Raw genomic sequence first — 27,875 nt, forward strand, 5'->3', positions numbered from 1 at the left:
AATCCAGACCAACCTGTTAACAGAGCATTCGCTGTCACTGCAAAGATCCTCATCCACTACATTATTTTTTTTTAAACCAGCGTTGCATGGCTTTTCTCAACAAAATAAACAAGGCAATTTCTGAGCTCAGAACTTCATTCCTCCACCTTGGAATTATAATGTCAAGAGGAGGTTTCAGCAACACATATAGCTTTCCCTCCATTTCTCTCCAAGAGCTGACTACATCCCTGAGAGACTTTCACTTAGCCCTGAAAATGTTTTTCAGAGACTAAATTTTTTCACATTGTTTAGTCTAATGTCCTACTTTGTCAAAAATTGGCTTCATTAAATGTATATGCATTAAAATCAGTCTATTTTAAACACATTTCCTTTCAGGTCCTGTTAATATGCACTGTTTGGAAGACAACTGTCTTCTGACCACCTACCACGCAAGAATCATTTTTTCCTGTTTTGTTTTGCTGTAATCACGTGTGAAAGCAGTTTAACAGATGATATGATATTCTGTTATGTTGCAACATCAACCTGCATACATCTATTCAGAGACACATCTGAGATGTTCTATATTACTTAATCACAATGCATATTTGCAACACATATGCAAACAACTTTCTCCCTCTGTGTAAGTGCTAGGCATCAAACTTCAATTAAAAAGGAATGCCTTAGGTATTTAAGTGCAAAAGGATCTTTCCTTTGAAGATCCTCCTCACTCTGCCTCCATGAACATGTTGCAAAGTTCCCAGTCTCCCACTATAAAAATTACTTTCATAATTTTGCAAACTTCTTGCATACCGTCAAATATTTCCTGGAATTTTAGTAACGCATGTTTGGCTTCTTACAGTCAAACAGAAATACTGTGATTAAGAGATATCTCTAATGCTCAGCTTCAAATCCTGACCAATATTTCTGTCCACATGGTATAACAGAGTCCCAGATGCCTGGTCTTAATTATGCATCCAAGTGTCAAAATTGAAGCTCTGGTATTCAAGTTCTATACATGGGTACGTGCACATTAAGATAAATTTTAGACTATAAAAAGCATTCTGCTATCTGGGTAGAAAAGTTGAGACACATTTCTGTAGAACCTGCTACCACATGCCAAACACAGGAACCAAGTCATTTTTCAACATTTTCTAAAGTAGTACATTTCTTAACATAGTGAGTGATTTATGTGAAATGAAAGTAATGTTAAGATGTTTGTAGAATTCAAAATGCATTAAAGACTTCTGCATTTTGAAAAGCCACAACTACATTTCAACAAGGACGCACTAGAGATATGTACACCTGAATAGGTGAAAAAATCCATAGTTATCTACCTATTACCCAGAAAGTCTAGACAGTTTTCCCTGCAAGAAATTACTAAGCCAAAAATCTTACCTCACTTGAACATGTTTTTGCAAGCTACAACTACCACCTGTTGTTCCAATTATCTGAAAACTACAATATTTAGCATGAAGAGTTAACACTAGAATATAAACCTTGTGTTAAAATTTCATAGAGGGTTTGCCATATTATAATATGTTGAATTAGGCTGCCACATTGGCTCTACACAAGCTGCAGGAAAAGTGAAGTAGGGGGAGATGAATCAAGTGTGTGTGATAACACACACTGTGTGGATCAGAATAAACAAGAGAGTAACAGCAGTAATATTGATAGCATGAAACAGTCACAGAAAGAGGCCATCTGTACAGTCAAATGGCATGGTAATCGGGAAGAGTGGTTGTGATAAATCACAAATCTCACATGGCATCATCTAAGACTCAGTAGAAAATGTTTTGATGTGAGCATGATCAGCACTGTGACCCATGTACACACATGGTATTGCAATATCAGGAATGGTCTTCTCTGATCTTTCCACAGGCATTATTCAGTTTGAACAAAGGAAATCTTGTTGGAGGCTATGGCTTTGCTAGACAACAGAACAACTGCCTTTAAGCATTAACGATAAGCAGACTAATATATTTCCCATCATATGAGTAAACAAAGATTTTTGGTATGGTTGAATAGAAAAGTCTTTGTTAAAATCCATAGCATAAAAGAGTACCCAAATGTGGACAAAACCCTGATCTTGAAGCAGCCCAAGCTCTGAAACATGCAATCTATCACGTAAGAGACAGAAGAGGTCAGCCATTAATTAACATCCAAATTAAATCTTTTCAAGTAAGGGTAAAAACTTCCTTTGTTTTGACATTTAAATCACTGGCAATGTATTCCCCAGTTTAGTATGCACAACACATCACCTAACGCCTTTATGTTAATTGCCTCAATTTTTCAAGTGCACTATTTGATTCATTGTCAATTAAAAATACCCCCAAAAGCCAAGACTCATGTGTGTTAAGTATAAACATGATTAATGTAGCACAATTACATTTCCACATTTGATGAGTCTGATTAGGAACTTTCTATCAGCCTGGCATGACAGAGCATTGTCACTACCAGTGACCTATCAGCCTTGCCAAAGACAAGCTTTCTGATGGGGAAGCATTTCATGGCCACAAATGTTACAGAAAGGTGTAAAACCTGTAATTAAATGCTGCCAATTATCACTTTATCAAGAATGTATCTTTATGATCCTCTAATTTGATTGCAGGAGATAGTCCTAGGTATAAACTAAAAAAAGCTATCAAGAAAGAAAAATCCAGTAAAGCAACTGCTTGTTATAGCAATAATTATGTGGACAGATCCTCTAGTATTTCCAGAAAGCAACTCTATGAATCCTCTCCCACTACATCAAGGGAACAAAGAACTAGGCAAACCAAAAGTAGGAGAGCAATGCCTTTTGTTTGTAGTCATAGAAAACACAAGTTATAAGGAGGATAAAGAAGTCTAATAGCAACAACAAAAAAAAAGTCAAAATTAGGAAAAATAACAAAATTAAGTAAATAAAATGGTCAAGTCTGGAAGTTGCTGTTAAGTGAGATACAATAGTCAATCAATTGAAAAAAGGAGTTCAGCGTGAGCACAATGAGATAAGAGCTGAGAAATAGCAACAAAATTCCAGTAAACTAATGGGAAGGAGGATATGCATACACAACTGGACTGATGTAATTGTTATTGCCGACTTATAGGTACTCTTTGATAAGAGTTGGTACGTATCAGAATAAGAAGCGAGATAAAATTCTGTACCCTCGGGATGGGTTTCTCTTCTTTTGCCCCATCAGTAAATGTAAAATATAATTAACATTGCCATATGTAGAAGTAACAAATACATAAGAGCCATCCATAACGTACATTTAATTACAAGGGAGATACTATCAATGAAGTGTACAGTGGGTCCTTGTTTAAATTGAAAAAAAAACAAAACAAAACAAAACTGGCTTATTGTACTTCAGAAAAGAATTAGGGAGCTCCTTGGCTTATCGAGGACTACAAAAACAATCACTACTATAGGCCTGCTTTGCATATTCGGTCTATTAATTTACATAGCCCTGGTAAGCCTCACATTGCAATGCAGCTGCTAAATTTCACCACACTTAGGTAATGGGTATAAAAAGATGCAAGAGCATGCAAAGTGAATTCAAACAGACAATTAAAAATATCAATTCTGTTGACAGATAAAATGAAGAAACTGTGCAGAGGTTTAATGCTGCTGCATGAAGGACATACTGTTTACGAGTGATTGAATTAACTAGAATCATGCATCAACAGTCTGCCTCTGTTGAACATCACATATTAGGCCAATTTAGTGTCTGCTTATTAAAATAATTTAATTCCCAAGATTGTTTCCAGGCATTTCTGAATCTCCTCCTGCTCTTCCCTCCTCCTCACATTAATGATGGCATCTTAATTATTGTGCTAGTTTCACACCAGTGCAATTTGCTGGGTCAACCCAGAGCAGCCCAGACAACTTTGGCCTAACCAACTCGTCCTTTAGGTGTTTGGGAGGACAAGAAAATAACAGCGGGAGATCTGGCCAGACGCACTACAGCCTCAAAGTTGTGAACCAGCCAAAGAATACAACAAAGGTTATTTATATTCAACTTAATACTGACTTCTTAATATTGCTTTTCTTTACATAGGTCTTCAACTTTGCATGCTTATTAAAGCTATTATACTTTCTACATTCTAAGAATTTCTACTTTTAATCATGTAGCAATGATATGTTTGTCAACTCTTTAAAATAATTTCAAAGAAAACAAAATTGCCTAAAGAAACTAGAATTTTGAAATCTCTCTAAACTGAATAACAACTCACATCTCTGTGAATAGCATTTACTACTTATGATATAAATTGCCTCTGAAAATGCAACTCAGACTGAGTAACTTACCAAAATGCTTAGACTAAAAATGTTATCCTAAAGGTTTATTTTAGCACCTGTTAAAAGCTGAATGACTTAAACTTAAGAGAGTCATTTCAATAAACTGTGGTAACTAATTCTGACATTTCATTTTGAGAAGTTAGTGTTATTTTAAAACAAACGTGCACAGATTACACCTTCATCCAAACATGTGTAACAATGAAAATATATCAATATGTAGTAGTAATATCTGGAGGGAACTGAGATGGGAGATATGTGCATTTAATGAGTAATATTGCTTTGCATTTTTTGGTTTCACCAAACTATCACTATCTATCACATTGTAGGATCTAGGTAGGGAATATAGATAGGATTTAGAAGGAAGAAGGGTCCCGGAAAGCTGGTTAATATTCAAGGATCACTTCCTCCAAACTCAGGAGCGATGCATCCTGACAAATAGAAGTCAGGCAACAGCACCAGGAAGCTGCATGGATAAACAAGTTGCTCCTGGACAAACTCAAACACAAAAAAGGAGCCCACAGAGGGCAGAAAGCAAGGACAGGTAGCCTGGGAGGAATACAGAGAAACTGTATCAGCAGCCAAGGAATAGGATAAGGAAGAAAACCTTTACTGTGAGGGTGAGGAGACACCAGAATAGGTTGCCCAGAGAAGTTGTGGCTGCCCCCTCCCTGGCAGTGTTCAAGGCCAGGTTGGACGGGGCTTTGAGCAACCTGATCTAGTGGAAGGTGTCCCCATCCATGGCAGGGGGTTAGAACTAGATGATCTTTAAGGTACCTTCCAACCCAAATCATTCTGATTCTATAGATTAGGAAAGATAAAGCCCCCATCCCAATGATGGCCAGGGACATCAAGGGCAACAAGTAAAGCTTCTATAGGTACATTGATGATAAAATGAAGACTGGGGAAAATGTGGGCCCTCTCCAGAAGGAAAACAGCAGACCTGGTTACCTGGGACATGGAGAAACCTGATGTACTCAATGACTTTTTTGCCTCAGTCTTCACCAGCAAGGGCTCCAGCCACATTGTCCAAGTCATGGAAGACAAAAGACAGGGACTGGGAGAATGAAGAACCATCCACTGTAGGAGAAGATCAGGTTTGAGACCATCTAAGGACCCTGAAGGTGCTCAAGTCCTTGGGACCTGATGAGATGCATCCATGGGTCCTGAGGGAACTGGTAGGTGAAGTGGCTAAGTCACTAACCATCACATTTGAGAAGTTGCGGCAGTCTGGTGAAGTTCCTGCTGACTGGAAAAAGGGAAACATAACCCCCATTTTTATAGAGGGGAAAAAAGGAAGACCTGGGGAACTACAGGCCAGTCAGTCTCACCTCTGTGCCAGGCAAGATCACAGAGCGGATCCTCCTGGAAACTACACTAAAGCACATGGAAAATAAATAGGTGATTAGTGACAGCCAATATAGCTTCACTAATGGCAAATCATATCTGACAAATTTGGTGACCTTCTACAATGAGGTTACAGAGTTGCTGGATAAGAGAAGAGCAACTGATGTCATCTACCTGGACTCCTACAAAGCATTTGACACTGTCCTGCATGATATATCTGTCTCAATTGGAGAGACATGGATTTGACAGATGGATCACTCAACAGATAAAGAATTGGCTGGATGGTCGCACTCAGAGAGTTGTGGTCAGCAGCTCGATGTCTGAGTGGAGAGCGGTGACGAGTAGTGTCCTCAGGGGTCATGTTGGGACGAGCGCTGTTTAACATCTTTGTTGGTGACATGGACAGTGGGATCAAGGCACCCTCAGCAAGTTTGCCAGTGACACTGAGCTGTGTGGTGGGGCCGACACGCTGGATGTGCCATCCAGAGGGACCTGGACAGGCTGGAGAGGTGGCCCTGTGTGAACCTCATGAAGCTCAACAAGGTCAAGTGCAAGGTCCTGCACATGGGTGGGGGCAATCTCAAGCACAAACACAGGCTGGGCAAAGAGTGGCTTGAGAGCAGCTGAGTAGAGAACTTGGGGTGTTGGTTGACAAGAAGCTCAACATGATGCAGTAACGTGCATTTGCAGCCCAGAAAGGCAACCATATGCTGGGTGGCATCAAAAGAAGTGTGACCAGGCTGAGGGAGGCAACTGTCCCCCTCTACTCCACTCTCGTGAGACCCCACCTGCACTGCTGTGTCCAGCTCTGGGGCACCCAACATCAGAAGGACGCAAACCTGCTCTAGACATGGGTCTAGAGGAATGTCATGAAGATGATTGGGGGGGGGGGGGGGGTGGAGCACCTCCCCTATGAGGACAGGCTGAGAGATTTGGGGTTGTTCAACCTGGACAAGAGAAGGCTCCAGGGAGACCTTATAGCAGCCTTCCAGTACTTAAAAGGGACTACAGGAAAGATGGAAAGGAACCTTTTACAAGGGTGTATAGCAATAGGATGAGGGGTAACAGCTTTGAACTGATAGAGGGTAGATTTAGATTAGATAGGAGGAAGAAGTTCTTCACTGTGAGGGTGGTGAGACACTGGCACAGGTTGCCCAGAGAAGCTGTGGCTGTCCCCTCCCTGGCAGTGTTCAAGGCCAGGTTGGACGGGGCTTTGAGCAACCTGGTCTAGGGGAAGGTGTCCCTGCCCGTGGCAGGGTGGTTGGAACTAGATGGTCTTTAAGGCCCCTTCCAACCCAAACCATTTTGTGATATTTTATGTAGATGCCAAGCACTACTGTGTCATGCTGCATACCTAGAATTCCCGGTTCAACGGCAGGCAATCAAGCATGACAAAAACTATTAGTAACATATACCACATGTAAAAATGCTGGCGTGCTTGGAAGTCATGAAAATGACAGCACTTAGTATCTTTAAGTCTTCAAAATCATTGACCATTGAATAAGGTACTACCTTAGTTTGACAGTCTTGAACTCCCAAAGCCACAGAACGGAATGAAGAAGCAACACTTGCTCACTAAAGTATTTGAATGAACACCAAGACTGAAAGACAGTTAAATCTCTTCCAGCTTGATTCTTTGAGTATACAGTGCTGGATTGGTTTTCATTATGTGACATCTGGTCATTGGAAATACTAACAAATATCCCAGTCGTATGACACATGTAGTAACAATTTTCTAGGACTGATGATCACAAGCTTCATCCAGCCTCCTCTGAGTTTCATGTGAAGACTTGGACTTGCACCGGCTTTAAACAAAACTTCTAATATACAAGCTTCTAAATCTGAGTTGCAGAGATGAATCAACAGTGAAATGTTGACAGGCAAGCCCTAATTTCCAAAACTATAGAAAAGACTATAAAAAAGTTCTGAGTAAATTTACTTTTTAAAAAGTGGATAATTTTGTTTTCACAGTATTCACATGATCCTATATGATTATATATAGTATTTTGGCATCTCTAATACATGCAACAGAGTAAAGCCTGTAAAGTTATAGGATTAATGCAGGGGAACCCAGACAGAATCATGGCAATATTCAAAATCCTATGTACAAAAAAGAAGCTTTCTGATAAATGGGAGGAGTGATATGAATACATAAGCAATTCTGATTTTTGCACAATAGTAATATATGAAAATAACATACGGTTCAGAACTGGCTGGTCCTCTGTGAATTCAAATGGCTGTTCAATATAAAAAACCTTTTGCTGGAATCCAGGGACACATTCTAAATCTTCTGCACATGCAAGCAGCAGAACCTGAGGGGAAAAAAAAAAAAAAGGAAATGGACTTTTAACATCCACTCATTCATCCATCATGTTGGCTTCTGGGAATGATACTGAGTCTAGGTTCAGTGCTCATAAAACAAAACATTGGGCTCCACGCTCATAAAACAAAATATCCATCACATCACACTTCGCCTTCAAATCTTGCTAAACAATTTTTTTATGTAAGGTTTTTGCTTTTATATATGTGGGCTGGCATGAAAATTACAAAATAGTAGCTGTGAAGGTTAAGTTCAGTTCAGACTACCAGTAAAGGATATTACTGGTCTTTGTGAAAACATAGGACATAATGTTGCTCCTAAAAATTACAGGTGAATACAGCTAGGCTTAAATACATGCTTAAATTAAGCACTTTAAGTTGATTTAAATAATTACTGAATTAGGGTCTGCAAACTGAGTTCCGAAAGTTGACCACCAAGTTACAGAAAGAATTCTTTATTCAAGGATGAAGTTTTGCATCATAGAAGTTTCCTCTGTAAAAGAACTTCTTTGCTAACAAATGTAAACTGTTGCCTTTTCTTTTTTACTCTCTGAGCCACATTTTGTCCATTTTCCCTGTAATCAAAAGCTTGTTTACATCAAGAGAAGACCGAAAATGAAATGTGTGCATCACAGTGGAGGTGGACCTGAAGGTTGAAGTTGAATACAGCTTGTGTCACTGTTAGTCTGTGGCCAAAGTTCCATGTCACACAGGAACACCTTAGCAAAAGGGGAAGCTTAAAAGAAAATAGACTTGGTTGGAAAGGTTTGTGTTCTATCCCTGAATAGAGACAACAACATGAAAGGCTATTTTTCTTGGCAGCTTTTAAATGAGAGCATGGGGGTAAGAATGTCCAAGAAAGAGGCAGCAAAAAAAAAAAAAACCCAAACAATTTAGTAAAAAGTTTAAAAGGTTAAAGAGAGAGGCAAAAGGAGGCAAGTTCAAGAGAAGGAAAAGCCAAATCTGTATTTTTCAACCTATATATGTGTAACCACATTTTCAAAAGTACTTTTTACTTCAGAACTTCCAACGGTGTTTTTCAAAACCTGACTTTCAGCTGGTGTACAGAGTACTCTGATCTCTAAGTTATGGCAAATCTACTGCTTGTTGGACAGACAAAGAAAAATCAAGTAGAGAGGGCACACATAGTGGCCAAGAAGAAAGTGGTCAAAAACAGTGGTTCTGAACGACATTCGCTCTAAAAATCAAGTGATACTGCACAAATGGGACTATTTACTGAAGACATCCTCAACATGTGATTACAATTTTGCAAATAAAGCTCTTCAGCTGTAAAATTTCTCCCCTATACCACACAGGTGAATGTTAAAGGCTCCTTTCTCCTTCACCAGCCCATATGACAAACCGTACTCTCACTTCTCCCAACCCAATAGCAGCATCTCACACATTTCTCAGTTCTACCTCCACCACTTTATCATCTAGGTATGCTGATCCTGATCCTAGAGAGTTGTCCTGCAAAATTTTAATATCTGCATGTTTCCCTCTTAACCAGCACTCACAGTCCATTCTCTAGATCAGAGCAATACACTGTCTGCTCTCTCTCTTCATGCACTTCACACTCACTATAAGTTTTATGTGATCCCATTTATAAAAACCAAAGACAGCAATACCCCACCTGGTCTGCATTAGTTCTTCTTATTGAAACCAACTGCTGGATCATTTGTTTCATGTCACTGACATTTGCTATAAAAGCTTGGCTAGAAGTGCTAACAGACTGTGAGAAACAGACAGAATATTTCATGACAATTAAGCTGGTGGTAGTCAAATGCAGCAGATGGATGCCTTTGCCTTCCATCCTGACCTGCTCTATGTTTGTCCCTTTGAAGGATTAACCAAGACAGACTTAAAAGTAATACACCAGGCAAGGTGCAATACACTTGACTACCATTCACTTCCATAGACCCATATAACTGCTGCCTTACAAAGGCTTAAAGAGCACAGTGCCTAATCCCTCATTCAGTTATTGACATTGATATATTGATTTTATTGGAGCTTCTGGACTCTATAGGGATTGAGAATTGGACATGTCCCCTTCAGTCTTCCAGGATGAGGCATCTGCCAACGTGAACTGACACATTCAGAGCCTGCCCTCAAAATTGTGCATAAAACTTGATTACTGATTATTTTAAAAAATAGCCTTATATGCATCTAAATCATCACATGCACAGAAAAACAGACACGCGTGCATTTTCTGCACCCATTTTCTGTGTACACAGGTGCATTTTTAAAGTACCTTTCTGACTCATGGTGTTACTGAATGAATATGCATAGAAGTGCAATCACAGCAGAAGGAAAATCCTTCCAATCTCAAGATACAAGCAACAACTGAACCAAAGTTAGAAGTCCACACCAGAAAAATAGCCCAAGCAACATATGCTAAAATTTAACTACAAACAACTCTTCCCCTAAAGGTTTAACACAGCAAGCAAGAAGCAAATCATGTTCTGATCTCCCAGCTACTGGCATCTTAAAGTTGAAACGCTTGTCTTAGCTATAAATAAAAAGCCAGCTTTGGACATCATCTATGTCAGTACTTAGGGAAGGGAATATGTCTACTTTATCAGATTTGTGACAGTATAAGTTGACTTTGAAATCTGGGCAATCTAAATAGGTCATGAGTTAACTTCTGTAAGCCTGGTACAGAAACCTCACATAATACAGATGTAGCAAATAGAAAATGACCTTTACTCCCTTTGAAATAATTACAAGACTCAGGCTTGGCCTTGCTGTGAAATGGAACATTTTATCCTACTTGTGCAATTCCAGGCACTTTCGTCTTCTCAACATGTCAGACAAGATGTTAAATTTGTCACCACACTAAGAGTTTTTAATTATCTTTTTAAAAAGCACAATTATTCCTTTATTTTTCTCATGAAGAAACTTCTACTGTTGAACAAAATGTCTACCTCATTAAAATAATTTGTTGAGGTTCTTCACTTTGTGGAAAAAAGTCTTTAAAAATACCTTCAAAAAACATCAGCCAAGCAGATATATGTTAAAGGCAAAGAGAATATTGTTCAAAGCAGAACACATACTGAATTTAAGCACCACGTGGATTTCATACTTTTGGGTACAATAAAAGGGCTTATGGGTTGATAGCTGTCCAGAGAAAGACTTCAGCTAAATACACTGAAAATAATGTTTAAATGTCATATATGTAGAATTCAAGATATATATTATTCATACATCTAGTCAAGTAAATACTGGGCAAGTAGTACAAAAGGATCCTTCACCCACTACTAAGAAAAAAAAAGCCTCCTTCCTGAAAGAATATGACTATTATGCAGCAAACATCATTTGCTCATGAAAATCTAAAGGGGTAGAAGTCTGAGAAAAGCAAACTACAGAGTCGTGACTACTCAGACCTACAGATCCTATATTCACTGACAAGCAGAATCAAAGTTTTTCATAACCTACTGCTTTTCAGAAATGTAGAGTGTGAAGACTCATTTTTAATATCCTGACAATTTGTCTTTCTGAATTTATTACCAGTCACTGTAAGGAAATGTCACTAGTTCACATAACTCTTGTGAAAGTTTGGTCACTGGGCTAGAACTATACTTCTGATGAGGTATCAAGCCTATGAAACACCTTTTTTTTTTTTTTTTTTAGTTAATAAAACAGCACACACATGCTGGCAACCTTGACTGACCTCAACATTTGCACTGAAAGCTGCTCACATAGAACATGGATTGGAAAGCAAAAGAGGATGGAAATTTTATACCATACTGAAGAGGAAATTAATAAAGTCCCTGATGTTAGAGTACCCTTGGGTATTACCACATCTCAAAAAAACGGGCTCTTCTACCTCCTCTGCTGGTAACTGGAAGTTAGTCACTGAAATGACCTTTCAAAGAATTTCAAAATCTTTATGTCCTTTTTGACTCACCCAGTTTCAGCACATGAAGCAACTCCATTCAGGTTTGTTTGGCCACATCCTCACTCTGAAAATGAATTCTCTCACCATTTACTGTAAACACTCTCATATTTCATTAACTCTACCTGTATGAGATCAGCTATCACAAAAATGCAAGCTTCAGAATATTAATTGCATTTCTCACACATTCTTACTGTGTGAAATTCATCCTTGTGCAAGGCTTTATTTCATTAGAGATGTAAACGGTGCAGACACCTGTGAAAACCATCTGCCCAGACACGAGTTTTACACACAATAAATACAAACAAATCTCATTCCAGGGGGCAAAATTCTGTAGGACCACATTCTACCTTTGGCTTCAGGAGAGTAATTTGAAATGCAAACAAACCAACATAAAACCCCACACGAGAAAAGCTAAAATAGAAATAATTGTTAACTCATTTTTAATAATAATAATCTCAAAAGTTCAAAAATTTTGAGTCACTTCCTGAAAAATTAGGGTTTTGGTTGGTTGGGGTTTTTTTTGTTGTTTGGAATTGTTTGGAGTTTTTGGTGGGGTTTTTTTTGGAAGTATGGCTTTGGGATTTCTTTTTTATTCATTTGACTCATTTACTTGAAAGTGAAATTGAAAATTTATGCTTCCGAGTTCTCCTCTTGAAATATGAGAGCTAGAAATTTGCTTTTTGCATATGAAAACTTCAAATTTTCATATAAAATACGGTGATCCAAAAGCTGAGAACTGAGAGGAAAAAAGTAATCAGAATAATGAGAACTGCCAACACTGAATTAAATTGCACATGACAAAATATTTTTATCATGCAGATCAAGATCTCTGAATCTTAAAACCCCTTCTATCTTCAGGTGCTGCAACACTAGAAAGACCCACAAAAATGGATTGGGAGGAAACCATCAGAGAAGAAAAACACATAATAAGCAGTACACAGTCACAATGATTTGCAGAGAGATGATGAAATCTTGCCTTCACTGAAGTCAGTAAGAATTATTCATTGATTTTTAGGTTTTTACTCAAGATTTAAATGAGGGAGTTATTTAAATGAAATTAACAGAGGGATACTTAAACAGAATAAAGAGAACACTGCTTTAAGCAAGGCTCTGATTCTGCATTATGCAGACTCCAATTAGAGTGCCAGCAGGTCCTAAGGCAATTGTTTCGTCAAATCACATACAGACTGGACATGAAGTTCTCCTTGTCTTCTGTATTTTTTAACATCAATTGGAACAGAAAAAAACTCAAAAGCCTGGATAACTCATCCTCTGATTGGCATAATTAACAAAGCTATTTTAACATTGCATAAAGGTATGTTGAATTATTTATCTCTGAAAGTGACTAAATTAAATAAAACACACAGTTCTTTTGCATTAATTTGATTTCTAGAGCACTACCATTTGGGGAATTTTTTATTCAATATTTTCATTTTGAAGGGAAAGTTTTCACTGTTTTAAGCTTTAACCTCTTCTTTTTATCAAGAAAGAGGTTCAGAAAAAGAGTATTCACAATCTCTACAGCTCTACCTCTAAATCTGATAGTGAATTCCAGTCATTTTTGTAAGAAATGCTATTAAGATTTGGCACCAAGATTCTTCAAGGATGATAAATATTCTTTTAAAGGGCCTACGTATCCATTTACTGCATAGCTCTGTCCTAAAAGTGAAAGTCACACTTGGAGTACTGAAGAGTGGGCTATGAAAATGCAAATTAGAATGACTTTATTGGCTCAAATGAATTCAGTTCTCCTGTCACTAAGCCGTGTGACTGCAGTAGGCATCCATTAACTGGAAACAAAATATGACAAACTTTTGTGAGACTATCTAGCACAGGACCTTTCTTTTTATGAGCATTTTCCTTGTGAATGTATGTTTATTGTAAGAATTTTATCACATATTCAGTAAAAAGCGTGCATCTTCCGTGACAATGGAAATCTTGTTAAGTTATTCAAGAAGTAATTTGCCAGCACTAGTGTCTGAACAGACAGCTACTTCTGAAATTCAAGATCTCTGGAAGAGGCTCTATGAGTTTGTCAAAATATGACCCTCAGGGTCTGTTCAGAGCCCAAAATTACTCTGGAGTCCCCACTGCTTAGGGTGAAGGAGGATAATATGAGAAGTGTACTAGAAAGTATGGGAGCACTTCCATGGCACCCTTGTTTGAAGCCAGAATTGTGGCAATTCCTCTCTCCCCAGGCACTGACCTACCTGGAAGAAACCATCACTTTTTCTGCTCTTCTTCCAGTCACATCTGCTCCCTGAATCAAGTCACCAGGTACCTCTGTGAAAGCCAGTGCCCACAGCATAGGGCAGCTGGAAGAACATGGTTGGGTGCGAGACCACCACAGTCTCGTTAAACTGCAGTGAAACTGCATCCTAAAATTAATTTTTAAAAAACCCCTTACTAACACATCTTTCATGCATCAGAACTTGAACTAGCTTACAGTACCTTTGACTTGGGAGTCCAGAAAAGCCATATACAGGCCTGGAAGGAACCACCTCTGGTGTCACAAGCAGGCACAAAATAGACTCCTGGCTGGATCACTTGATCCTGATAATAAATAATTCCTCCTGCATTCCACAATTCTGGACCCTAATTCTGATGGTCATTTTGTAGCTTCCAGAATAAATCTGTTCATGGTAAATTTACAGCCATTTAATCTTGTACAAGTCTGGTCTCATAACTTAATTAAACTTTCTCCTCTCTGAGTCTTCAATTTATTAGGCTAGACAAACCAAGCTCTTTCAACATCCTCCTATAAGAATACATTCCTTTGGTCATCTCAGTGACCTTTCATTGTGCCTACTTAAGTTTGCACATGTGCAAAATACACAAAGAATTCCAGATAAACGTTCTCCGGGATCTGGTAAACAATATTAATATTTTCTTAAGCCCAAAACATGTTGCCTAATGCTTCCTAAAATTCCACTTTTCCTTTTTAAAGTCTTGTCATACTGATGGATCACAATCATTCTAAAATTAACTAACACACAAAGAGCTAAAAAATTTGACATCAACAGAGATACTGCCTCTATTTAGCTATTTAGCTACAACAATGTTAAGCAGCTTTTGCAAACATCGTCAGGATTAATCTTTATGAAATACAAACACAGATGCAAACCCTCATGCATTGCTAAATCTATGCCCTTTCTGACCAGATGGGAACCAACTCTGCTCACAAGTATCAGACATCTTACAGTGCAGAGCCCAAGCTTATTATCTGAGACTCAGGTTTTGCCAATAGATCAATGGCTTCCAGGCTCAAGGTGGCTTGTACCCATACGGCTCAGAGTGCAGAATCCACTTACTGTTTCATCTACATAGATGTATCTGAGAATTGTTCAGATTTTTGTAATCCAGGCAATAACTATCATCCTGGTCCATTAATCATAGAATGGTTTAAGTTGGAAAGGGCCTTAAAGATCATCTAGTTCCAACCCCCTGCCACAGGCAGGGACACCTTCCGCTAGACCAGGTTGCTCAAAGCCCCGTCCAACCTGGCCTTGAACACTGCCAGGGAGGGGGCAGCCACAGCTTCTCTGGGCAACCTGTGCCAGTGTCTCGCCACCCTCACAGTGAAGAACTTCTTCCTCCTATCTAATCTAAATCTACCCTCTGTCGGTTTAAAATTATTACCCCTCATCCTATCCCTACACCGCTGATAAAGAGTCCTTCCCCATCTCTCCTGTAGTTCCCTCTAAGTCCTGGGAGGCCACTCTAAAGTCTCTCCCGAGCCTTCTCTTCTCCAGCTGGACACCCCCAACTCACTCAGCCTGTCCTCACAGGGGAGGTGCTCCAGCCCCTGATCATTTTTGTGGCCTCCTCTGGACCCACTCGAGCAGGTCCGTGTCCTTCTGATGTTGGGGGCCCCAGAGCTGGACACAGCACTGCAGGGGAGGGTCTCAAGAGAGCAGAGTAGAAGAATCACCTCCTTTGACCTGCTGGTCACAGCAGTATTTTAATGATTAATAACAGAGGCCAAAATGTGTTACTTGTGCTCAAAGTAATATTTTAAGTTATTCAACTATTTAACAAGTAAATACCTACCCATCATGATTAATAACACTATTTAACAAATAAGACTCCTCAGACAAAAAGACGGGTTGGGTTCCAAGGTTATTTTTTTGTTTATTTTTAGCCATTATGGAAAAAGTAATCATATCTTGCTGAAACCCATACACCACTGGAATGAGATTACAACTGGTTAGCCTATTTAGAGAAGCTGCATAATAAATTCATTTTACAGGGCACAGAATAATGCAAATGAGCCATTCAATAGCTCTCCTGTACCAGTGAAAGAGGCATAAAGAAGAAACATTGAAAGTCAAGAGTTCTGATCTGGTTATACTGCAAGGTATAGAATTACCGAAACCTAAACTGCATTACAATAACCTGTTCAAAGATCTGCTTATACCAAACATTTTAGTTATTTATCACCTCATGAAATAAACAGGTTGATCCTATTTTCCAGCAGTTAATGACTTCATGAAACACTTAGATGAATGAAAATATGGATCTCTGGTTTTAAAAAAAGGAAATAAATTAAGAGTTGTTTAAACATATTTATAACCCTTCACATACAGTTGCATGGGGCAAAGTCATTATTCCACACAGGAAAACACTGATGTGGCAAAAGCCATTTGAGAAAAAAATTAAAATCATATTTCTTACAGTAGATAGTGGTTTTTGGATAGGATGGCTGGAAACTATAAGGAATATGATACATGCTTAATTTCCCAACAGTGTGATCATTATCAAAAAAAGTGCAACCTTCCACCTATCGTTTTCTGTATATTCCACAAAGTTATAGCATAAAGCAATTATTACTGCACCACAAAACTAAACATCTGTCTTTTGCAATGGTAAGCTAAAACCGAAAATGAGCTTGCTGAAAACAATCTTTCAAAGAACAGCATGGTTTAGAGAATTAAACACATACACAGTGCTATCACCTTGAAACATTACAAAAACGGGAACTAACCCCCAGAACTCATAAAAGTATAAGGACAAGTGAAAATGTCTGATTTTTCAACTTCAAGAAAATGTTTGTTGAACATTTTCTGACCTTCTCCTAAACAGTCACTGATGCAACAATTTTTTTAAAAAATTAGTACTTTCAAGTAAATCCTTCAATTCCGGGGGGGGGGGGGGGGGGGGGGGGTAGATAAAAAGCCTAACAATCCAAACACTCATAACAAAAATTGAGAAATTTCTCCAAGGCAAGATGCCCAATGGAAACCTGTCTACCAATTTTGGTATGCTTTTGACTTCAACAGAAAAAAGACAATATATTCTGTAGAACAAGCTGTAGACAATTTTTGCACACACTTATCTGCACATCACATGGTTATTTTTTCTCTACTACAAATCATACCGAGCAATAGTAGTATGATAGTGTTAAAATAAATAGTTATGAAGATTGGCTTCCTATTGATTTCTGTTTAAAAAAAAAAAGTGCCAAGCTCATAGGTGGATTTCTCTTTTCGTAAGGACAGGGCCTGTTAAGCACCTCAATCTTTCTTTCAGTGGGTATGTCAACATGTTCTCTATCTTTTCATCAGCTTGCCATTTTCACAAAACTCCTATGAACTTGACATTTACAGCTCAGCCTACCAACTATAACTGAAACTACCCAGTGGTTTCAAGTGTTATAAGAGGGAATCATGAAAAACAAGGTTGAGCAATAAGGCTTATACAGTCTCAGAAAGCCAGACCAAAAACCATGTCAGTGACATGATGACATACAGTACCATTTCTGCTTGTCCTATTTACTAGTTTCCAGGAATAAATATGTGTATGCCAGTTTTTATTCTAGTTCTTAAAGTTTAGGAACATAAATAATTTCAGGATGTAAATGAATTCAAGAAATCTCTTCATAGCTAACAAAAAAATATTGTTACATCATGTACATAATATATGCTTATAGGAGAGGGAACTGAGCTTAGAAATCAGCAAAGCATGAAACAAAACACAAACCAGAAACTACTTGCCTATATGCTAACTTTTGCCCACAGGATAGAGGAAAGCCTTCAAACAGTGTAGTAAATACATAGATAGTCCAACAACAAAAAAAAAAGTAATTTAAGCCTTTATTAGATGTACAAACTGAGGTCATTGGAATTGTAGTCAGTTATCCCACACAGTACATCACATTTAGACATATTACCTATTCTACCTTTATCTCACAACCCACAGAACAGAAATTCCAGGAAGGAAAATGAAAGTAGATTAGCTGCCTGGTCAACCTTCTTAAGGGACATGCTTCTACAGATCATAGAAGATCAACCTGAGCTATATAATTACACTAAATTCATTTAAAGTCCTTTTGCACTCCTCCCCAACCCCCCATATACACCTATCAAAATGAAGCACCACTATCCCCCAGTTAATCTTGATCAACTACTACAAAAAGTTAGAGTTTTAATAGAAAGACAATAACTGATCAACTTTGAAATAACTACAGCAGGGGAAGGAAGATGCTTGAATGAAATGAAGAAAAATATATGCAATATATGTATTTCTATATTGCACATATATATAAATAGATGTGTATCTTTAAATTGTTTTAACAGGGACTGTTTGATACCTGCAGAGGATTCATAGTATAATTTAACATTATTTCAACCTAGAATTCAATTCCAAAACTGATTATTAAAATTATTTACACACTTTGGTATTTCCTTGTTTACTGCTGGTTTTCAAGTGATTTTACTTTCTTTTACTAAAGAGCATTAACTGTACCTTATTATTAGTAGGTGAGTTACCACACATTTTTAATTCAGTTAACCGATATGACTCAAGTTGTTGTATCACTGTTCATTTTACCAGTCAAGGGCTTGTGCATTTATTTACAATAGGCAGTAATTTTCAAGTTCCTTGAGTCATCCAGAAATAAATTTTTTTTAAAAAAAGACCCAAGTCTTTTTGGTAGTGCCAGTTGCTACTTGAGGAGTATTTTTAATGAATTGCAAGAACACAGTCAAAAATGTAAGAGAACTTGTACTAACTCTTCTGAGTTTAGAGAAAGCATGCCCCAGGGGAAAGGCAGCAAGTAGTTGAACATTTTCGAGCATATCACAATAAAGCAAAATCTCTAAAGCTTACAGGCTCCCTTGTGTTAACAGTGACATTACATCAAGAATGACCTTTCCAAAGAAATAAAACCCATTAATGCTAGGAACATGATAACTATTAAAGATCAACACTTAGTAGCCAAAGTTGGGGGGGAATCAGGCTGGTAAATTAATTAGAACATAAATAATAAGGAACCAAGACCTTGGTCTATAACCAATCTCTTATAATTGCTTGCCATTTAAAAGCTGAATGAAATCTTTTATGTAAAAGATACAGCTATTGACCCCACATGTATTAGGAAATCACAGCAAATCCTGACACATTGAGAATGAAATCTCATGAGTACTGGAGAAAGCCTTAGTAACTCGCGATTGAATACCTATTTCTTATTTCTTTACAGTAGAACTTTGTTTCAACCATCAAAAAATGATGTTACTGGGAAATAGTGCAAGTTAATTGTTAAATATTTCAGGGCTTCTTTTGATCGATCGTAAGAACAGTCACAGAGAAAGTTATCTGTACCTATGAGAACCGGTTTGTTTTTTGGCCTTTTTTTTTCCTCCTCACATGAAGGGACAGCTGTCAGTCCTGAGACATAAGGACATACGTATGATTGTATCCCATGAACTCCATCGTGAAACCTCTACAATAAACTAATATTTGATTTTGAAATCCATAGTATAAATCAAGTTAGGTTTCTGCACTGGTTAGGAAACTCAATATGTTATTGTAGCCCCCTCACTTAACATTGTTGACAGCACTTTCAATACATTTATTAGTTCTATAATTATCTGTATTTACCAAGTCTATCATCTGTTCCACATGAGATTCAACAGGCAAACACAAGCAATAAACATAAAACACATGAAAGGTTGTGAAAAAATGTGAATCTCTGCCTTGGATCTTGCTTTTGCAACCTATATCTACATCTAAACATGAACATTATCAGTGAAGTAGTTGAGAGCGGAGTCACATCTTTCCTTAAAATTTCTGGACAGAAAACACGTAAGGACATGCTTTTGCATCTGACTAGACTGACCAGGTAAAAAAGTCTAACATAAGACTGGGGGATCTGAAGAAGTCTATTTTTTTATTTAGAGACACAGGCTAAAGAATTCTAGTGTTTAAGCTATTTTCTTTATAGGGTTATTTTCATTTTGTTTGAGCTACATATAAGAACGGAAGCACTGAGAATTCCTACACCAGGATATATGCATTTGATCGTGGAATGTCCTACCATAACAGGGCTTAATTTCATTTTTTTGCAAGTTTAAACAATCAGATTTTTTGATTCATTTTGACAAAGGAAAACCATTTGAGTTGTACATGAAAAAAGAAATCTTAAAGAAAAAAATGCAAGTATCCAATAATTTAAAGGCCCTTTTCCTTGTACATAGCAATTCAAATTTACTGGAGCACTTCAATAATTTTTTTTTAATTTTTTTTTTTTTTTTTTTTTAAGTGCTTCAATCTGGAAGTGATTGGGGTTCTGTGCTTGCATGGTATAAAGCAATTTGAAGTTATTCAACTGCTTCAATTTTTTATAGGTACTTTTATTTGAAAATGATTGGGGTTCTGATCATGCTCAGCACTGAACAATTTTAAATTATTTAAATACCTTTTTTTAATCAATGCTTCATGTTTGGAACTGAATTCTGGGAGGCTATAGTACATTATCAGGCAGTTCCAATTATACAAGAATTTTATATTTTACACAATCTTTCATCTCCTAAATAACAATCAGTTTGCAAGGGTGAAAGCATAAAGCATTACACTTCAAAATAAGTCATCATTATGCAAAATCAGAAACTTATTTTTTCTTTCTTAAATATTTCAATAGACCCTTTTCCATAATCAAATTCCCATGCCTTACTACATACTATGAAGCATGAGCATTTCAGAAGATACACACTTCTACTTCACTAAACTGAAATTAATAATTTCAAAGGAGGAGAACAAAGTCTAAAAGAAGTTTTCTGAGTCCATGACAAATGAGGATTTATTCCCACAGCATTTTACTTATCAAACTTCATGTCAAGCAAGCATTGAAGTCCTCTGTAGCATGGATACAGCATGCTCAACAGCTTCTGGTTCAAGTTTATTGCAAATATAAAGTATATCAAGTAGGAAATTCAGGTTGGACTTCAGGGACATCATTCCTGATTTAACAGGACCGATATACAGAAACCATTGGGGTTTTTTAAAAATTTGATTAGTGGAGTTATTGTTCTCAATGGTCAAGAGCATGCTCTGCTCTTAAGTATTTCCATATGAAAGGAGAGGAAATTAAGGTGTGACATTTGAAAAGCACTGGAGATGTACAAACGGAGAATGAAAAATACAGCTGACAGGTCACATCATTAGTGAATCCTCCACTTTATTCTTACCTGGTATCTTTCATTAATACTCTACCAATATGCTTACATTTACTACCAAACAAAAATCCAATGCAAGTAATTTTGTACTTCCCACCAAGATATTCAAAATATGAATGTTATCTAACCTCTGTTTTAAAATATGACATCCTGAAAAGAAAAAATTAGTGACTAATTTCTTCAAAAGTCTTGTCTTCATATTTCACCATTTGCTTTTTAACACAAATGACGTAGAAGAAATAGGATAATTTCTCACCAAGAAAAACAGCCCAGTGTTCCTCTTCGCGTTCATTTGAAAAGATAGTAGCTAATCCTTAAAGATATTGGCATGCCTCACTAATCATAGGCTTTTAATTCTGTCTCTCCAATTTCAATTAGTAAGTAAACACTGACATCCTCAATTGCACTACACAGAGCTCCCCTTTATCCAGTTAATCATGTTCACTGCAGCTATTCCCTAGGCCGAGGTTTCAGAGTTCCTAGCTTCTGTAAATCCTCGGTATTACATCTTTTGATTCAGAAACAAAAATACTAACATATCTTATCGTTCAAAAACATGTGTCCTGGGTTCAGGAAGGACTGTATTTTCCTGTCTCCCAATAGTCAGCTGCTGTGCTCCATGTATAAAATTAAGTTGCAAAGCATCACTAAACTCGTCTGAAATATTTTGCTTAAGTTAAACCTCATATTATAGTAATTAAAGAAGCTGTGAGAAACCATAATTAGACTAAGTGTCCAACAAATATTAATCAGTAAAGTAATATTCTATTATTAAGAAGCAGCTATTCACAGTAGGAGTTTCTCTTGTGAGAAACAAGATTAGGAACCGAGCCAAAAGCAAACCAGAAGGCACAACAAACTTGGGTCATTTGGTGCCTTGTTTTAGTTTATTAATGCTTTCACCTGTATTTTACTTAATTTTTATTGCTATTTTAGTGGAGAAGGTGTAAGCAGGCTCCAGGCTGCGATCCCAGATCTGTTGGTTAGTCCCAGTGTTCCCTGTCACTGTGAAAAGGATTTCCCTTCCTCCGTTCTATTCCAAGCCAAGAGACAAACTCAGACCGCACACTACAGGCAAATCACTTAACCTCCCTATGTTCCCCCATCTGTAAATGAAAACAATACAATTAACATACATAGCAGGGAGGCTCTGTGATTTACTTGAGTGTTTTGAAGAGATTTGAAATCTTGAGTAAGAACTACTGTACAAATGCTGAAAAATACTGCCCGTTTGAGGCACCATCAGTAACTATTTTGAGCATATAAGAAATAAGATCATGTCAAAAACATCAAAGTTTCTAAAATACTAGGCCTGGTTTAGTTTCTTATTTTCTTGTTACACCCTCTCCCTACATTACAGATAAAAATTAATGATAGCAGTCTCATAACAAGTCTCCTTTTCTGAGATCAATTTTAGAGCTTTCCTCCTTAAAGTCTATTTCTCTGCAGTGGGAAAATACCAAGAGATTCAGACTAGAACCTAACACGACAGAGTGTCAGGGGTTAAGGTAAGGTACAGCTATCTTATAGTAAAAAATTATTTCTGAAGTTACCCCATTAAATACAGATACACAACAATACAGTGCAAGACCACAGATTTATTCGGTGGAGGAATCTCTAATGGAATGACTTATAAGAAAACAAGTATCAATGAAATATCTGTTCTTTCCACTTCTGAGTTATTTTACATAGATTCTGATGAAGCAATAAACTGTGCTATTAGTCAAGTTTTCCACTGCTGTCCAGAGGAACTATTTTTTAAATGGCATGTTAAATCACAAATTGTTACCTGAGACATTACAAAATAGATACAGCTTAGAGTAATTCTCGATTTTAAAATCTATTTGCTATATCTATGATACACCCGTAATGTCCTTATATGTTACTGCTCTTACATGTATTCATCACCCCTAAAGAGAGGTGCTTTCTTCAGAGGACAGAAGGAAGAAATATCTACAAAACTTAAGATTTAAAAACTTGAAACAAAAATTGAATTTTGTTTTCTCATTAGGCTAAATAGGCATATTTATATAGAGATACTCAAGGCAAACATCCAGACATTATGATCTTTCAGCACTGTTGAAAATTGTAACCAAGTCCAACTTTTAGTTCTATAATTTCCAGCACTAATAGAAGGTTCTTTATTTATTACTGAAGAAGCAACAAGCAAACCAAGCACACCATCCACAGTTTCCAGAATTGCCTTTTATACATGATGAAATGTAACTCCTCAATTAGAATAGTCATTCCAGTAAATTCATATATACTACAATGTTACCTTTTTCCTTTTGCATTCATTAGTGCCTTGACAACAGCAAAGGCTTCATTAGTAACTAACATAAAATCAATATTAATATACAAAATTGAAGAATAAAACTCTTGCAAGTGGTTTATGCTCAATGTTATACTAGACTTCAAATCCACACAGGACATAATTCTAAAATTCTAATTTAAAGTAGTGATCTACATTGTAAGAGACAAAAGAAATTCTGAAAAACAAAGCCATAATGCAAATGAGACAGTTACATTCACTTCTGCCAACAATAAAATTACAATCCTTTATTGTATCCATTGGCCACAGACATGAAAGCCAAGTAACAACAGGAACAAATATTATATGGAGCAGATGGAGAATGAGAAAGTGTTTGATCAGATGTCAGGGAAACCACTCATTTTATTACTTTCATTTAAAAAAAAAAAAAAAATGAAATCCAGAAAAATAGGCACAGTAGATTTGGCAGTAGGTATCTACTAGTAGAAAAGTTCCTGAAAAGCAAGAAGTTGCTGCTATAATTTATTCCCATGTAGTAAGAAAAGGCAGCACTTGCAGGGTTTGTTAGTTTTGGGGTTTTTTTTAATCAACTGGTAAAGAACTAGAGAAAGAACTTGGTGAAAATCAATTAGCTCAAGGGGGAAGCACACCACAATGCTTGTGGTGTGACCTGAAGGGGAAATGAGAAAAGGACAAAAATCTCATGTTTGCTCTGCAAGCTCACAGAAGATGTTACACAACAGTGTTGAGTACATGATGGTTCTATATTCAGCACCCCCAAATAGCTCATAGACAACATGCTTTTGTATCAAATACAAACACATCAGTGTTTTTTGGCATGTAATTTGTTTCACTAACATAGTTCATATTGTTTCCATGCTCACCAAAAACTGTTAAAAGAGGGTAAGGCAGAAGGAATAATTGCTCTTTTTTTCATAGCTTGCTCTAGTCAGCTTAGAGGATGGAGAGTACTCCTGCCAACCTACAAGGGCAAAATCCTAAGCCCTCATGAAAGTCTCATCTGTGACAAAGCCAGAATCCCAGCCCACTTATTTTTATTTAAACTCCATGCCTTTTCACTTGGCAATGTACTTCTTGTCATTAGCTAGCTTCTATGTCCTAGATTCGGTTTCTCTCTTTTTTGGCTTTCATTTCTGCTCCCTTATCCTACATCCCAGAGGTTGCCAGGATTACTGGGCAATTGAAAGGGGCACATGTGCATGAATTCCCTTCATAGCTATGACAAAGACAAGAGCATCCATTTCACTTTAAGTAGTGTTCAGTTGCCAGCTATAAAAACACAGGTGGTCTGTGTGCTCAGAGTAAATAGCTTCAGAGAGGATTTCATACAAATACATACATAAACATATTTAACTCAAGTTTCCACAGGAAATTGCACTACAGCTGACAATGTCAAGACTAATATACTTTATAACTTTACCTCCCCAACAATATTAACTCATTCTGAAACTCAGTGCAGTAACACATTAAGACTTGAAGAGCTAGAAATTGTTAGGTTAACTCATTAGTGGACACCCATTCTAACTAAGTTGAAGGATAAATGAAGCAAGAAATCAGTATGTTAAAAGGTCTGTCTTCAGTTAAGATAAAGGGAAAAATTTTGTCAGGGAAAAAATTTCTACTGAATAATTGATATCCATCTTTCCGCCTGTGAAAAGCCTAGGGAACAAACAATAAAGTCAATATTTTTAAGTCAGGTCAATATTAAAGCACTGTAATAGGAGAGCAGAAGACTGATATGAGCAAAGGTTAACTTGGGACCAGAAATTAAACTGTTTTTTTCCCCCCCCCAGAATCAAGCATGGAGACGAGTAAGACTTCACAAAGCATAAATAAAACTATCCAATTCCATTAATATTAATGATATTTGTTGTCATCTGTTATATACAATTTAGATAAAATATTCTATAAAAATAATTGAAATGTGATTTTTTTTTTTCCCTACCCTGGGAAATATTACTGTTTTAGGGGGGGTCCACTTGAACAGTAAAAAGCCAACTAAACTTTTTTATTTTTAAATTATTAAATTTATTTTTAAATTTGCATGGGAAAAAAATTCTGGAAGTGTTGAATCATTTTGTTTTACCGTTTTTGAATAAAATGAACAGTTAAGAGACTCCCAAATCAGAGCATTTCATTTTTGGTTTAATAGCCAAATTGTATGGTTTTATTCACGTTAGCTCAACATCACACTTCAACTGCTGCTGTACGGTCTGGAAGCCAGTAATTTTTTCTCTCTTATCCTGTGTGATAGGGCCTCCATCTGAGCGACAGCTCTGGACATGTTTCTGCCATTCAACTATACAGGAGAATTAAGCACACGAATGAGGCACCCGAGCTGTAGCCTTAGTGGCCACGTACCTCACTGAGGAAACACAAATCACTATTAAACTGGCAAAAAGAAGGGGTTTCTGTTTACTAAGCTTTCAAAACAGACATGTATCAACTAGAGATGACATAATCTAAAATATATTCTGTTCCTGATTTCCAAGTGAAGGAGAAAAAGCTAAAATTCTTTAGAAGAGATCAGAAAGAAGTTTCAGATAATATTTTGAGTTGCCTGTATGGCTCAATTTCACTGGCTCACTGAACCACCAGTTCATACTTATTTTTGTCATTGTTTAAAATCATTTCAGTATGCCATTATAGTAGCAATTAACACCTTCATTAGTTCAGCATAGCATTCTGTAGACATACCAAGCTGTCACAAGCAACAATACAAGACCTTAGTGAGGCATCCCAACATAGGCTGAAAGCTCTGATAGGCAGGAGGATGAAACTTTAACCCCACAAGGAAAATTGCACAAGTGTAACACATTTGTTCCTAGTGACCAAACTACACCTTTGTGAGTAAAGCAAAGTCAAGCACTGCCTAGTTGTGGAAACACTTTTCCAAACCCCAGCCAAGGTTATGAAACTGGTAATATTTTTCTCGCAGCATAATCTAAAACAATCCAAAGAAATAAATGTTGGGAGAAGAATTGATAACATTAAGGAGTAAAGACCGTCATTTTCAAATCAGAACCACGTTTTGAAGTAGTTCAGGTTATCAACCAAGCTGTCTACATATAACTTTGTAAAGTATTGAAAATTAGACTTGTCACCTTTGCCTAGTTTCAGTGTACTGAATCACATGATAGTTTTGCAATAGCTACTAATGAAAACTACCCTTTTAATTTATTTTTTTTTTATTTGAACTTTAGATCTACAGATGAAGAGTGAGTAAAGCTACAATAGCATCTCCAATTTACCTGACCTAGTTTCTACAAAGCTATATTGTAAGCCAGGCTTTCATTATGCTTAAGTGAATGCTCACCAAAGCAGATTCTGGCAAGCAGGAATAACGCATGAACTCTAAAGGTATTGCAGGATGCCTTCCTTCTCTATTATCCTCCTTAGTTTGTATTCCCCATTATATTTAGGGTCCCCTGTTGTGCTATAAAGAACAGTGAATCTATCTTGAGCATAAATTAATGTGAAGCCATTGCAGCAGTTTCTTCCTTCCCCTATGAATTCTTTCTACAACACACCTGTTTCAAACATGCAGGAATTATTTTGCTGTTACCTAGAAGGGAAGCTTGATAGCAATGAATTGATCTTGCCCTTTGTCCCCTTTTATTGTATCTACCTACAGCAGACAGCACCAAAATGCAACTCAATTAAATATAGCCCTCTTGTCAGAATATAAACAGAGGCTCTCCTCACAGCAGAAGCAGGAAAGTTTTGCCATGACACTCCTTGTTGCATTTGACAAGTTTATTCAAAAGCAAATATTTCAGTGGGGAGGTCTGTCATTCTAATCCTGTTCTTTATGTGAGAGCAGCTAATACAATTTCAGCTACCTGAATAGAAGGACTCTTGCTTCCAGATGTTCCATTGTGCCTTGCAGACAACAACTGCTATAGGACTGACACCAAAAGACAGATATTATGAGTATTTTTTCCATTGTTAGTTTCCTCTTAGCACAGGGTTTACAGCTTCCTTGTTGATTCCTGTAATTCTGATAGGCATAGTAGAAGCCAGCATAATGCTATCCTTCTATAGGTCTGTCATAATAGCAACAGAAAGAGGGCAATTGTACAGAACAAGGTGGTAAACTTAAGTTACTCCTGAGCTATTGGAAGACTGTTTAAAAAATGAAGAAGATTGATTCAATGAATCAAGTCTTGAAGAAAATTGTAGACTGTTTATACTTCCAAACCTCAAATTGCAGTGTCACAGATTAGCTATACTTACAGTGACTGGAGAGAGAGCAAACCTGCAGGAACACCTGTGCAGGGGAGACCAGGGCACCGAGAAAGCAAGAAGCTAGAG

The 27,875-nt window shown here is 37.2% G+C and overlaps 1 protein-coding gene across 5 annotated transcripts in view; it reads right to left on the reverse strand.

Moving 5' to 3' along the window:
- The window catches only part of CDH13 (cadherin 13), a 516,496-nt gene that overhangs the window by 411,395 nt on the left and 77,226 nt on the right, over window positions 1-27,875 (reverse strand). For all 5 annotated transcript variants that reach the window (XM_074839583.1, XM_074839584.1, XM_074839582.1 and 2 more), the window contains one exon: window positions 7,800-7,911. In XM_074839583.1, coding sequence (XP_074695684.1) covers window positions 7,800-7,911 — 112 coding nt within the window. The remainder of the gene's footprint in view (window positions 1-7,799; window positions 7,912-27,875) is intronic.

Source organism: Strix aluco, chromosome 14 (assembly GCF_031877795.1).
Source record: "Strix aluco isolate bStrAlu1 chromosome 14, bStrAlu1.hap1, whole genome shotgun sequence".
NCBI lineage: Eukaryota > Metazoa > Chordata > Aves > Strigiformes > Strigidae > Strix > Strix aluco.